This window comes from Nerophis lumbriciformis, linkage group LG25 (genome assembly GCF_033978685.3).
Source record: "Nerophis lumbriciformis linkage group LG25, RoL_Nlum_v2.1, whole genome shotgun sequence".
Lineage (NCBI taxonomy): Eukaryota > Metazoa > Chordata > Actinopteri > Syngnathiformes > Syngnathidae > Nerophis > Nerophis lumbriciformis.
This window is the reverse complement of record NC_084572.2, coordinates 14705454-14719103: the sequence shown is the minus strand read 5'-3', so window position 1 is coordinate 14719103 and position 13650 is coordinate 14705454. Positions and strand designations below refer to the sequence as shown.

The 13650-nt window shown below is 42.0% G+C and overlaps 1 protein-coding gene across 3 annotated transcripts in view; it reads right to left on the bottom strand.

The window, feature by feature from the left end:
- Positions 1 to 3608: 3608 nt before the first annotated feature.
- Positions 3609 to 13650, bottom strand: part of dnhd1 (dynein heavy chain domain 1) — a 56596-nt gene continuing 46554 nt past the window's right edge. For 2 of the 3 annotated variants that reach the window (XM_061983852.1, XM_061983850.1), the window contains 9 exons: positions 12178 to 13182; positions 11944 to 12109; positions 8291 to 8371; positions 7961 to 8186; positions 7796 to 7887; positions 7569 to 7715; positions 6396 to 7012; positions 3773 to 4563; positions 3609 to 3668 (listed from right to left, as the gene is read on the bottom strand). In XM_061983852.1, the coding sequence (XP_061839836.1) occupies positions 4201 to 4563; positions 6396 to 7012; positions 7569 to 7715; positions 7796 to 7887; positions 7961 to 8186; positions 8291 to 8371; positions 11944 to 12109; positions 12178 to 13182 (2697 nt within the window). In that variant the 3' untranslated portion in view covers positions 3609 to 3668; positions 3773 to 4200. Of the gene's footprint in view, positions 3669 to 3772; positions 4564 to 6395; positions 7013 to 7568; positions 7716 to 7795; positions 7888 to 7960; positions 8187 to 8290; positions 8372 to 11943; positions 12110 to 12177; positions 13183 to 13650 lie in introns of those variants that run through there. The other variant, XM_061983851.1, reaches the window with a different exon arrangement.

The following is a 13650-nucleotide window of genomic DNA, read 5'->3' as shown; positions in this document are numbered from 1 at the left end:
TTACATTTAATCACGACAACTTGCAACAGAGGGGGTGGGGGGGTCGGAGGGGGGTAGTTGGAGCCCTGGAGGTCGACTGCTGCTATGAAGCGCTGCCAGCCGTCCATCACCCCGAAGGGGAATCAAGCGGTGGTGAAGGCGTGGGGTGGGGGAGGGTGTGTGTGTGTGTGTGTGTGTGTGTATGCCCATTGTCTTGGGTGTGTTGATGTAGTGTTCATGTTCATAGGCCTGGGGCCGTTCTGCATGCAAGCAAAAGTTCGACTCCAGGTGTCGTTGAGGAGGGAGGGAGGTCAAAAGCCTCCATCATTGAGGTGTCCTCGGGGATGTTTTCAGAACAGCTTGCTCCTGTTGTTGGAGCGTCAAGGCAATTCCAGGGAGTCAAATCGTAGATTAGGATTTTTGTTTTTCCGCGAGCAGACATTACAATGGCTTGTTCGTTCTATTCGTCCATGCTGGCCCTCATATCCAATTTTTCCCTTACCAGCTTTTCCATGTGATTCATCTTGCGATTCAGTTCAGAAATCACCCCAGTCTGTGATGCCACAGCCCCGCCCAAACCTTCCATTGCGACGAACAGCCTTTGGGCCCCTTGGGTGGCTGCCATCGTCTTACGAATTTGACGATACACCAGAGCAATGCCCAGCCCAATCAGCAGGTGCCCCGCGATCACGGATCCAAATAGGTAGATGTCTTCCACGTCCTCAATGGAAAGGACTGAGAGGCACATGATTCTCCATTTATCCCAGGAATCTCTCACGTACCCCGCAGCAATGGTTCCATCAGGGCAGCCAGGCGAGCCAGAACCTCTTTTCCTCGTCGAAAAGATTTTGTCAATTGAGTCGAGAGTCCAGCTGATCATGTCCATTAGATTTGGAGGACAGCACAAAGAAAGAGGCTTAAAAAAAAAAGTGTAGACAAGACAAAAACAAAGAGAGCGAGCAGGGAGAAGAAGCGGAAAAAAATGCGACCGCCCTCACCAGAGGCAAGACAGAAAAAGCTAGACTATTTCAGACTATTGGTCTGAAACTCTTATTTGAAAACTATTTATGAGATTGACTGCATGGGAAATTGTAAAGGAAAACCTAGCTCTCTCTGACCACATAATCAATTATAAACAAGTATATTTGACAACACAGCAGCAACTGAGCTAATGTTGTTATGGTGGTAAGGAGCACATTTCTCAGCCAGCATTATTACGGTTGATGAATTCATTGACTTTAAACAAGAGTACAGCAATGTAACACGCAGGAGTGTCACTAACAGCTGAGTCATGCACCCAACATTTTAACGTGCATGTAGAAGTGGATATAGCTACTTACATCTTGTGGAATGAATACAAATAATAAACACATGCCAATGTGTTTTGAGCTACCCCTAATTAGAAACCCAGAGAGTTATTTACTTTTGTAGACCACATACCCAGTGACCATTGAATAGTGAAAGGATTTCAGGCAGTGTTTCCCAAGCTATTGCACATACTTGCCAACCTTGAGACCGTTCTTCATCTCCTTCTTGGTGTGTGTGCAGTTGTGCACTCGCCGAAAGCTGTAGATGTTATAACGTGACTGGGCCGGCACGCTATTTATATGAAAGAAAAGCGGGCGTGACGACAGGCTGTCCTCACTCAGGTCCACACGGACCTGGAGGGGGCGTGCCTTAAATTCGGCTGGAAATCGGGAGAAATTTGGGAGAATGGTTGTCCCGGTGTTATGTTTGTTGTCTTCTCCCTGCCTTCTCTATTGGTTTTTTCAGTTTCTTCCACAGTCTTTTGTCCCCAACAAGGCACACCTGCTGCTAATCATCTCCTGGTAGTATTTAAGCGCGTCTCCACCAGCTGGTCCCCGCCGGTTATTGTTCCTGAACTCCGCTCTGACATGTGCTACCTTGATTCTGCTTCCCTGGTATGTTGCCTTCGCATATTTCTGTTATATTGACCTTGTTGTGTTTTTGTTTTCCTAGCCACCTTGTTTTAGAGGACTAGTTTTTGCCACGCTGTGTGCGTCCTGACCTTTGCTCCGCCAACCTCTGAAAGAGACTACTTTTGTTATATTTCCCATGGTGTGCACTTTGCCCCATCACCCTCAGTTACCATTTTGGACTTATTAAATATTTTCATTTGTTATCGCTTCCCTTGCCTCCATTCTCTGCATCCCGGGGTCCACCCTTGAACTCTATCTTAACACCCGGGAGATTTTCGGGAGAGGCACTGAAATTCGGGAGTCTCCCGGAAAATTCGGGAGGGTTGGCAAGTATGCTATTGCATCAAAGCACATATTTTACATGAAAAATATCTCACAGCACCAAACCAAAATGTTGTACGAATGTGGTGGATCCATCCATTTTCTACCGCTTATCCCTTTTGGGGTCGCGGGGGGTGCTGGAGCCTATCTCAGCTGCATTCGGGCGGAAGGCGGTGTACACCCTGGACAAGTCGCCACCTCATCACAGGGCCAACACAGATAGACAACATTCACACTCACATTCACTAAGGCCAATTTAGTGTTGCCAATCAACCTATCCCCAGGTGCATGTTTTTGGAGGTGGGAGGAAGGCGGAGTACCCGGAGGAAACCCACGCAGTCACGGGGAGAACATGCAAACTCCACACAGAAAGATCCTGAGCGAAGGATCGATCGAACCCAGGATCTTCGTATTGTAAGGCAAACGCACTAACCCCTATACCACAGTGCTGCCCTGTGAATGTGGTGGATGCACAGGTTGATCATGTGCCTTCTGCCTACTGGATGATCATGTAATTGTTCTTACTGTCACTATATGCCACTGGCATATATACTGGCATATATAGTTGAACAACTACTACCATGTCAACACACAAAGTAAAAAAACATTACATGTAATTGATTGAAACTTTTATTAGTAGATTGCACAGTATAGTACATATTCCGTACAATTGACCACTAAATGGTAACACCCGAATAAGTTTTTCAACCTGTTTAAGTCGAGGTCCAAGTAAATCAATTCATGGTAATGCATTATATTGTGCCAAGCAAATAGCACCCCATATGTGCCGGATGTACTTACAGTACCAGAAACCGCAATTAGCCGTGCTAATGTTGGAACTTATTTCCTCAGCGTATCAGCATATTGAGAACAAAATAGGCACTGACACTACCATTATCCACATAGGTTTTATTTGTCAAAAATATATTTTGTCCTGTCAGTTGGATGTCACTTCGACATACATGCTAACAGGCAAATATTTCCCCCGTTAGCCTATATGTCGATTTGTTATTGACCGGGCTAGAATTGAGAACCTGTCATTCATTCCCTCCACATTTACACAATGATCGCGGTAAACTACATTTTTAGACAAAGCTGCCCTGGGACAGACTGACCGCAGCGTGGCCGCCCATTTGTCCCCTCCAACCACCAAACATTCATACATCAGTGTGAGCGGCACTCGGAGCAAGGTGGGTGAAGTGTCTTGCTCAAGAACACAACGGCTGTGACTAACATGGCAGAAGCTGGATTTGAAACCAGTAACCCTCAAGTTGCTGGATAGCTGCTCTAGCATCTGAGCCACGCTGCTCCCATGTTCATAAGCATGCTAAGCAGACACAGTGGCGGTTATGATAGCAGGTTATTTACCTGCAGCACTGCGCCAACGGCACGAGGATTGATGGCTCGTCTTTGGAGTGACGTCCGAATCTGCAGCCAAATTGGTGGAAACCGTTATGATCGGATAAAATCACATAGGGTTAGATAATAATAAATGTTATATGGTTTGCATATTAGAAAATAAAAATACTCACGCCCGTCCGTTGTCAAGATGCAGCAAGGAAGTATTGTTGCCAAACTTCTCGAAGGTTTCATAGTGATGTCTGTCCATGTTGCCTAGAGGATGAGAGAGAAGAAACTCCTTAACGAGCCGGCGCCGTGCTAATGTTATGGAACAAGTGTTGCACATTGGAAGGCGTTGTTATGGTCACAGACACTAAGCACGTCTGTGTCATTGATCCTATTGAATTGTTTAATTCAACATGTAGTAAATCCAAAATAGTTGAGTTGTTTTGAATAGGGAAATATGGACATGCTATAAGGAATAGGGCAGGCACAAGGCCATTTTCTGTAAATGATCACAATGAGAGGATAACCATTTTAATCAAAAAAACAATGCAATATAAAGGTATATTATGCTAACAGGTGAATAGAAAACATTGTTCGGCAAATCAATGTGTGTCTAGCTGTCACAGAGCCTACTCACTAACCGAACCACCTTTAAACTACACAAGGAAAGTTCGGAATTGCAAGGAAGCGGAACAGTATCGACTAAGCTAAAATCAGCTAGTCCCTCCTCTCCCGTGTGTAGGTCTTCCACATAAAGTGGACACTTATGGACAGGAAGAGCACTCCTGGGAGGCGGGAAGTTTAGTTCTTTTACTCCGGCCCTGACGCAAATTAGAGGCATGGAACAAGGCTCAGTGGAGAGTGTGTTCTCGAACGCTCCAATATTCGGCTCCCATGATGCTCCTCTCAGCTGCAGGCCGCACAAGAACACGACATCCTTTGGAGGAATATCAAAGAATGCATCATCGCGATGGACCTGGAGACATAACAAGATTTAAGGGATGTGAAGAGAAACAGAAGAATATACACAGGAATTTGAAATGAGTGTACTAAAAGTTAAGGTGTTTTGTTTTCACATATTTCTATTGACAGAGGTCTTTTTACACTACAAATGTTGTATGGGCAGGAGCGCCGAAAGTGGGGGAAGATGACGATTCTCGGACTGACCATGGCCTGAGAAAATAGTAAAATTATAACTTTTTTTTTTAGCGTGGCCTGAAATGACTAGCAGCATGCATGTATATGTGACATGCACACCTTCTTCATTTGTTAGCAAGGAAATGTGTCGTTTTTAAGTTGTTTTTTTCCCCTTACATTTTAATGACGTTAAAGGAGAACTGCACTTTTTGGGGGAATTGCTTATCATTCACAATCCCCATGTGAGACAAGAAAACATATGCATTTCTCTCTGTCATTCTAAATTGTAAATAAATGCTAGCAAGAGGTGGCTAACAATGGGGATTCAATCTATTCCACCTAAACAGCCCTCTTTAAATACAGCCAAAAACCTCCAATCTTTTATGTACATGCTGCAAGTGTAATTGTAATGTAAATCGTAAATGGTAAATGGGTTATACTTGTTATACTCGCTTTTCTACCTTCAAGGTACTCAAAGCGCTTTGACACTATTTCCACATTCACCCATTCACACACACCTAACAAGCACATTCAAAATACCATGTACAGTGATATTAAACATTATGATGACCATATGATATTAAACTCGAAGACTTCTATGGGAATACAAAAACAGAGACTCCAATTTCCCTCGCCCGTACGCGGGTCACCGGGGCCCCCTTCTGGAGCCAGGCCCGGAGTTGGGGCACGATGGCGAGCGTCAACAATATGGTCATGAGCTTTGGGTTATGACCGAAAGGACAAGATCACGGGTACAAGCGGCCGAAATGAGTTTCCTTTCAACGGGTGGCGGGTCTCTCCCTTAGAGATAGGGTGAGAAGCTCTGTCATCCGGGAGGAGCTCAAAGTAAAGCCGCTGCTCCTCCACATCGAGAGGAGCCAGATGAGGTGGTTCGGGCATCTGGTCAGGATGCCACCCGAACGCCTCCTTAGGGAGGTGTTTTGGGCACGTCTGCCGGTAAGAGGCCACGGGGAAGACCCAGGACACGTTGGGTAGACTATGTCTCCCGGCTGGCCTGGGAACGCCTCAGGATCCCCCGGGAAGAGCTTGACGAAGTGGCTGGGGAGAGGAGAGTCTGGGCTTCCCTGCTTAGGCTGTTTCCCCCATGACCCGACCTCGGATAAGTGGAAGAAGATGGGTGGATGGAGTGATATTAAACACATTTTGGTCATTTTAAGCATTGCCGGAATAATCCTCAGCGTTAGCTTTTACAAGAACAATGTAGCTCCTACTTGGTTAAAATGTAGGTCCCCGCATGTAAATGGAGATATGTTGGCGGTTTTTGGATGTTTTTTTAGTGGGCTTTATCAGCGAAATAGATGAATCCCATTAGTTACATTGTTAGCTATTTCGTTGTTTTTTTATAATTTAGACTGCACAAATAAAGACATATGTGTTCGGTCTTAAACACGGATTGTGAATGATAGGAAACATTCCAAAAGAAGTGCAGTTGCCCTTTAAGAACATTCAAATGTTACTGAATATGCCTGTGCATTTAATAATGCCTGTACAAAGTTTGCAGATGGAATGGATTATTCCCCATGGGTAAAATAATTTGAATTGTCTGTCCACTTATTTCTTTCTCAGCAGGCTATGTGCTGCAATATGTATAACTCCCCACAGCTAGTAAATAAGTTGAGTTTCAGGATGACTTGACTGACTAGGCATTACCTCAAAATGCAGAGTAATATCGCTGAGGCACTTGTGATGCAATTTAGCAGCCCTTCTCATCAGGGCCACCAGAAGACCCCTTGCATTAGTGAAAGCAGACAGTCTGTAAGCGCCCCGTGGAGAGGAAGTGTTGTCGTTCCACAGATAAGCACTGAGCAGCTCGGCTCGCCGCTCCAAACGAGACAGAGCGGTGAGGCTGGGCAGGGAATGGACGGTCACCGCCATGTATCGAAGTGGCTGCTTGAGCTGTGAGAGCAGCGAGGAAACCGAGCCACTGACCTCATTCCACTCGGCCAGAAGGAAGTCATAAAGGGCGCTTTGGAAAACAGCTCCCGCATTTCTTGCACGGACTTCGTTTTCGTGTGTGAGGTAGTCCTGCAGGGTCTGAAGTCGCTCTCTAACGTGGCTCAGTTCTGGCAGCACAGCCATGTCCCTGCTGTAACATGTGGCTATTCCTTCAGGAGTCTGGGAGGCCTGCAGCAGTAAGATCAGTTTGTGGCTGTTGATCTTGATGGTTTCAGCTGGCACATCAACACTGAAACCCAATAGAGTAGGGTCGCTGATGTTCAGCGACAGCAAGAGATGTTGTTGCAGGGCTTTTATCAGTTTGGGCAAATCTGAAAGAAATAATTGGCAGAAAATTAACAGATTGTGGATGGTAATGCTTATATTAAAAGTATACTATTACTGAATGTAGCAATTATTTTTTTAGACACTAGAGGCTGTTTATGGGATAGGATAGGATAGGATAGGATAGACTTTATTTATCCCACAATGGGGAAATACGTTGTCGCAGTGCAGGTTTCTACATACGGTAAAAGTAAAACGTAATGAAAAACAAACAAATAGTAATAAATAATACATATTATGCATTAATATGTATCGATAAAGATAAAATAAAACCAAAAAAACACTAACATCCTAATTGCTCCTTATCAGCCGTGCACAAACACAACTCATTAGCATTAAAGCTACAGACACACAAAACAGTGTTTTCCCAGTAGGATTTATTAAAAACACCTTTCTAAATTCAATCATTAAGGTTAATAAGTTTTGGACATCACACTCTCAATACAACATTTTAAAAATTAAAACAAGTTTAACTACCATAATTAATATTCACCAATCGTGTAAATATAATGCGCAAAAAATAATATTTACACACTGCCTTACCCCGGTGCTCAGTGCTGCTGACGAGATTTGCAAGCATGTGTGGCCCACAGTCCAGAAGTGGCTCTTTGCTGAAGCAGGTTTCAACAATACTCCGGACTACCTCTGAATCTGTAGACTCCAGAACATGGCCACCATACACAAGGTTGACTATAAATAAAGAAGATAAACATTTAGTAAAAACTATGACACTGGGTGAACATGTAGCACAATGTGTCATGTTGCATCACCTGCTATATACTGTAAAGCTTTAGGCTTGTTGTGGCACAGACTAGCAATGGAAATGAAGGCATCCGCCAAAGCCAGAAGGTCTGACTGGCCCCTTTTAAGTACAAATACGCCATGCGCATGAGAATCAAATTTTAGTGATGATGTCTACAATTACAAGTTCTTACCAGCTGTAGATTACGGCCTGGCCCAAGTATTTGTAGGCCTGTCTCTGTAATAAAACTGTATGGAAGGTTGCACAACGCAGAAGAAGCTCCATGTTGTCAGCCATGAAGCCTGGAGGCACCTGATGCCGTACGACCGACGACAGGAGTTGCAAAGAGCTGCTCAGCTCCTCCTTCACATCCCAGGAAGTGTCACAGACCAGAGGCAATGCACACATTCGCACTGATTCTGGCACACATTGATATCAAGATCATGCGCGTGTCATTTTGGATTTGCAACTCAATTAAATCAGGGCATAGATCATTTTGTACAGCTTACAATGAACAACCTACCGGGTATGCAAGAGGACGCAGTTTCTTCAGTTAAAAACCACAATCGGAAGTTTGGGTGGGGATCTTTCATGTATTTTCTTCCTGTGTGGTGGTGAAAGGCACAAGTAAATTATAGTATGTATTATGGATGTTCCAATCAGGATAATGGTCATCCATGAGTGAAATCAGCAGATACCAATACCGATCACATGTATTAACTAAAAAAATGTCAATGTATTTATGGTTAGTGCTATTTCAACACAACATTTAAACACATTTCTTATTGTTTTTTATTACATATAATTGTTTGATTAAAAAACAATTCTGTTTACTTCACAATAACTAAACAGAAGCAAAAACTACTATCTACTACTAATTTAAATCCTTAGTTTATTGTCCTCAAAGTCCTCCTGTGCCCTGGGAAGTATTCCCCTCATTTGTAAACATCAACACAAACAACAAAAAAATGAGAGAATAGAAATATCCGCCTAATACGATGCTCACACAACAACGGTTGTTATCTTAATAACAGCTTACTTTCTGCTGTAATGTGGTTCCATCGATACTTCTTAAAGTTTACAAAGCACTTATAATGATACTTAAGATACTAAGAAATGCGGTTTATTTAGCTTAGTGGAGCAGCTCCGGACTCTTAATGAGACAAATAGCTGCTAGCTGCTTGTCAGCTAGGGTTGCCAACCGTCTCTTGAAAAACAAAATGGTCCCGTATTTAGCAACAAAAGTATGCGTTTTCTATTGAGCTGTCAAGGGACGCAATTTGTCCTGTATATTTATTAGCAAGTGGCCATCACAGCTAAATATTTTGTAATGATGTTCCTGGGTTGGTGAAGTGGCAAAGGAGCCAATTGTTTTTTTGTATTCATGTTACCGGGTTGGTGCGCCTCATAAAGTTAATCAAAAGGTAAATTGTGACGTCACGCGCCAGTTTTATCACAGCAATTTCGCCACAGTAACCAAAACACACAGACCAGGCATCTTGTCAGTACAGCAGATAACTAAAGTAGCTGTATAAAAATTAAAATAGAAGTGGTCTACTGTCTATCGATGCAACAAGTGCAATATTTAAATGAGTGTGTTTGTCACTCAATGCAGTTGGTCCGAGGGCGCGAACACTTTGCCATTCAATGAGGATATTGCACATCCAGTTTGCAGCCTTCAGTAGGCGAATATGTATGTGGCTTAAACTATCATTAGTGGCATATATATTCTATTTAATGACAAATTAACACAATATAGTATAAAAACAATAACCACACTGAGATGTGATCTCCTTCATTAATGAAGCACAATTAAAATGTTGCTAGTTATATTAATAAAACACAAATATCTCAACTCTCTTTTTGTCATAAGCCGTTTTCATAGTGCTGAAGGTTGGATACATGCTTTATCATAAATCTGCACACTAATTTTTTTATTGTGTTAAGTAAAGCAGGACAGACTTCGATTAAAGAAATATCTTTATTTCATTCTGTTAAGACAAAAAAAACATTAGTTTATTCTATTAATGTAGTTAATTTCATTCGAATATAAAAGGTCAAAAATAAATTGGTTGACCAGCCCTGCAAGGTATCCTTTATTCTTTTTTCAGGGAGTTGGCAACCCTAAACCTAAACCCAGGGGGACCAAAAATAAATACAGTGTCATCCAGAGGGGATCGACATTAAAAGGCATTAATCGGCAATGGCAATCACATACTTTTTTGGGAAAATCAGCTGATACTGATCGGTGGCCGATCAATCCCTAACATTTGTATAGTTGAACTCCTAACGTCAAATACCTTCAGGGCTGTGCCATATTAAATATGACCAACATTTTGAGGAAAAATATGCTTTTAAAAATAAACAAAACTTCTGTTGTTTGTTGATGTTTTACATCAACAGTTTTTTTTGACACTTGCTTGTACAAAATGGTGCACACTGTGATGCAAATTACCATCACATGTTTTATGGCTACTTCTTTTCTCAATTTTCATTAATGATTTACCTCAAATGTGCTCATTCTGTCATGTTCATCTCTATGCCGATGACACTGTTATTTACCATTCCAATTCTGATATATCACGAATCAAGTATAATTTGCAACACGATTCCATATTGTAAAACAGTCGTTTAATAACAGGTTTGTTATTAATATAAAAAAATCATGTTAAATGGTGTTTGGCAGAAAATACGTCGCAAAATATTGTTTATCTCATTTACCTGAGTTGCATATTAATTTTAGTGATGTAACTCCACTAGAGTTTATGTATTCAAAAACCTTGGGTCTTTGGATCGAACCTGCAGCTTAACTTTAAAACAACCTTGGTCTTTGGATCGAACCTGCAGCTTAACTTCAAAACGCATATTCATTTTATTTGTTGGAAAATGTATGGTTGTTTAGGCTCTCACTACAGATCAAGCCATTGTTTTCCATTTCTAGTTAGAAAAAGACTAATTTCACAATTGTTTCTTCCCATACTAAATTATGCTGATGATGTTTGTCAAAACACTACGGCCTCTATCCTGAAACCTTTCAACATTTTTAAATAACTCTTTGTCCACCTAAAATGTCCAATCAGAATACACCATTGAATCATGTAAGAGGCTGTAAATTGGCTTAATCCTAAATCAAGGGGTCACGTTCACTGGTTTTTTTTTCTTTTTAAATGAATTTACTTACATTTTGCACCGTACTCAAAACAGCTTTTGGTTCAGTATACAGCTCACTTGTCTCTTAGACATATGACATATCCACTTTTGCAGTCCCTAACATTTATAAAGAAATAGGCCATAAGTCCTTCAAGTTCAAAATCCCAACTGAATGGAATAAACTCTGCTTCTTTAAAGTCCATTACTATTTTTTTTATCTTTAAATCAAATATGTTTTCTCACTTACAAACAATTTGTTATTGTTTCTGATTTTGAAGTTGTATTCTGTTGCTCCTGATGTTGTATTGTATTCTATTGCAATGGTTTATGTAAATGTCTGTGAGCAGGTATGAAGTGAGGTGCTGTGGAAGTGGTAAAGCAGTGTGTTTTTGTGTTTTATTGTAATGTATGTTTTATGTTTTTATGTATTTGTGAGGGACCCCCCTTGAAAACCTAGATGCTCCATCTCAAGGGGCTATCCCAAATACAATTTAAATTAAAGGCAGCTTTGTAACAACTTTCATTTACTATAATAGAGGTCAGAAACCCTCAGCTCCAAAGCCACATGGGGTTCTTGCATGAGGGCTCCCTTTAGAGAATATTTTAAAACACTGCAATAAAAAATACTTTGCCTGTAAAAGAAAATGTGAAAAAAAAGATACAAACTTGTGAAAGTGTATAAGATGTGTTGTGTTTTACAGCTCCAGACTAGTTTTCTTCAGCGGAAGAGCTGGAAAGATGGATCTCTAGATACCCGCCTCCGTCCCTCATCTCTTTCTCTCTATCTCTACCTGGGTTTCATCCCTTAGGGGAGTTTTACATTGCCTCGGTCAAATGCTAGCTCACGTGGGGTTCAGTTAGTTCTCTTTATTAAATTAGGAGCGTGGTTATAGACCTGCTTCATAGTAAAGTACCTCTTTGTGCACCCAATAAAAACAAGACAGTTCTGTGGTAATGTTTGTTGACGCAAGCGATTAATATAAATCCACTTTACAAAATACAGCCTTTTTTTGAGTGCCCTCTCACCTATCGGAGATATCAGCTGATTGAGGTGCGCCTCTATGTTAGCGTCCAATTGCTCAAGCAGGTGACAGTCATTAAAAACCAACCAATGGCCGTCTCTAACTGCTTTGCCCAGAGTTGAGATGGTGACCTCGCTGTTGCAAACTCCTGATGCAGAAATCACTTTCACCTGTGCAAACAAATGGTTATTTAGGGGGAAAAAACAAAAAATACAATTATGTGATGCAAAAGCAGTACCTTTGTGTCTGCTGCAATGGAGGCCAATTGCTTCACTAGGAGGAGAGGCTGAGTGCATGTCCACTTATCTTTAGATGGACAGGGCCATGTTAGCATGATGGGCCCCTTATGCTTTAGAATAAGTCGATGAAGAGCCTGAGGGTTCCCGCAGTGGGGTGCATTAATAGCTGCTGTATGGAGAGGAGGGCAGAGCTGGCAAATAGCCATGGCTCTAGCAAGTTCCTCTATGCAGAACGGTCTGAGCGTCTTCAAAAGGAGTGCCCTCTGCATCAAGGACAGATGGGAGTGAGAGTCACAGGGAGCTGGTCCTGTTACGACGGAGGAAGGGGAGCTCAGGTACTCTTGCCACTGCTCTTGTGAAGAGGCCATAGAGAAAGTAATTCCTCTAAAAGATGACATCTTATCCAAACAGATAAGGTCTGGGTGAACATGAGGAGATATCCAACAAGGTATTTCTGTTGGGGATGATGACATTTGTGGTTCAAAGTTTAGAATGTCTGTGATTCCCTTTAGGAAGGCTGCTCTCTCGGGTGGAGAGCAGAGCTGGTTGTGTTTCATCACAGCTAAAGTCAGCAACAGTTTGAGGACATCACAGTGACTTTTAAACAAACAAGGCCTGTAGTGGAGCAGCAACTTGCCCACCATTTTATTCCTAATCTCCGGTATGACTCCCCCCACAACTTGTCCAGTGGCATATGATACAAGCGTTCTTCCCTTCTCAACAAAGGACTCGTGAATCACTGCCAGGAAGTCGGACAAGGGAAAGTAATAGGCTGGGGAGAGGTGAGACACCTCCTGCAAAGCCTGATAGAAGAGCACAGCAAGCCTAACAAGTTGCTGAGGAGCATCCAGCAGTGGCTTGAGGTACTCCGTCACCTCATGCACCAGCTGGATCTCAGTCTCCATGCATGTCATTGATTCTTGAATCACCGCCACATGCGTGAGGAAGCCGGACTGTTGCATCTGTGTTGCATTGGACAGCAGGATGGCGCTCATCACAGATTCCTAGGGAAAGATAATTAGGATTTTTTTTTACTTTCATCTGATTTGAAATTACTTCTGGGCACACAAGCACACGTTTTTTTTTTTTAATGCATTCTAAATGGTAAATAAATGCGGGTAAAATTCTGCTTACAATGAAGCCTATTAGTGTCGCTCTAATGTACCTATAAAGCGCATAACGCTGTAAGTATATGTAATGTATTAACAGGCACATTCATAATAACATGTAATAATTATGTATTTTGCTAATTTTAAGCAAACAGCGGCGCAACACAATGTTTGCCTTTTCCTTACTACTCACTGCAGACTCAAGAGAGTCAACAAACATAACAAAACATCACTTACTGTACAATGTCTGTTCTCACTGGGATGCAGACTGATAGGATGTTGATACAGTATATTCCCGTTAAATGAAAAATGACTCATAAACCTCGTAAAGAAAAAAGGGGGGTGGAACCAAGCGTCTTTTCG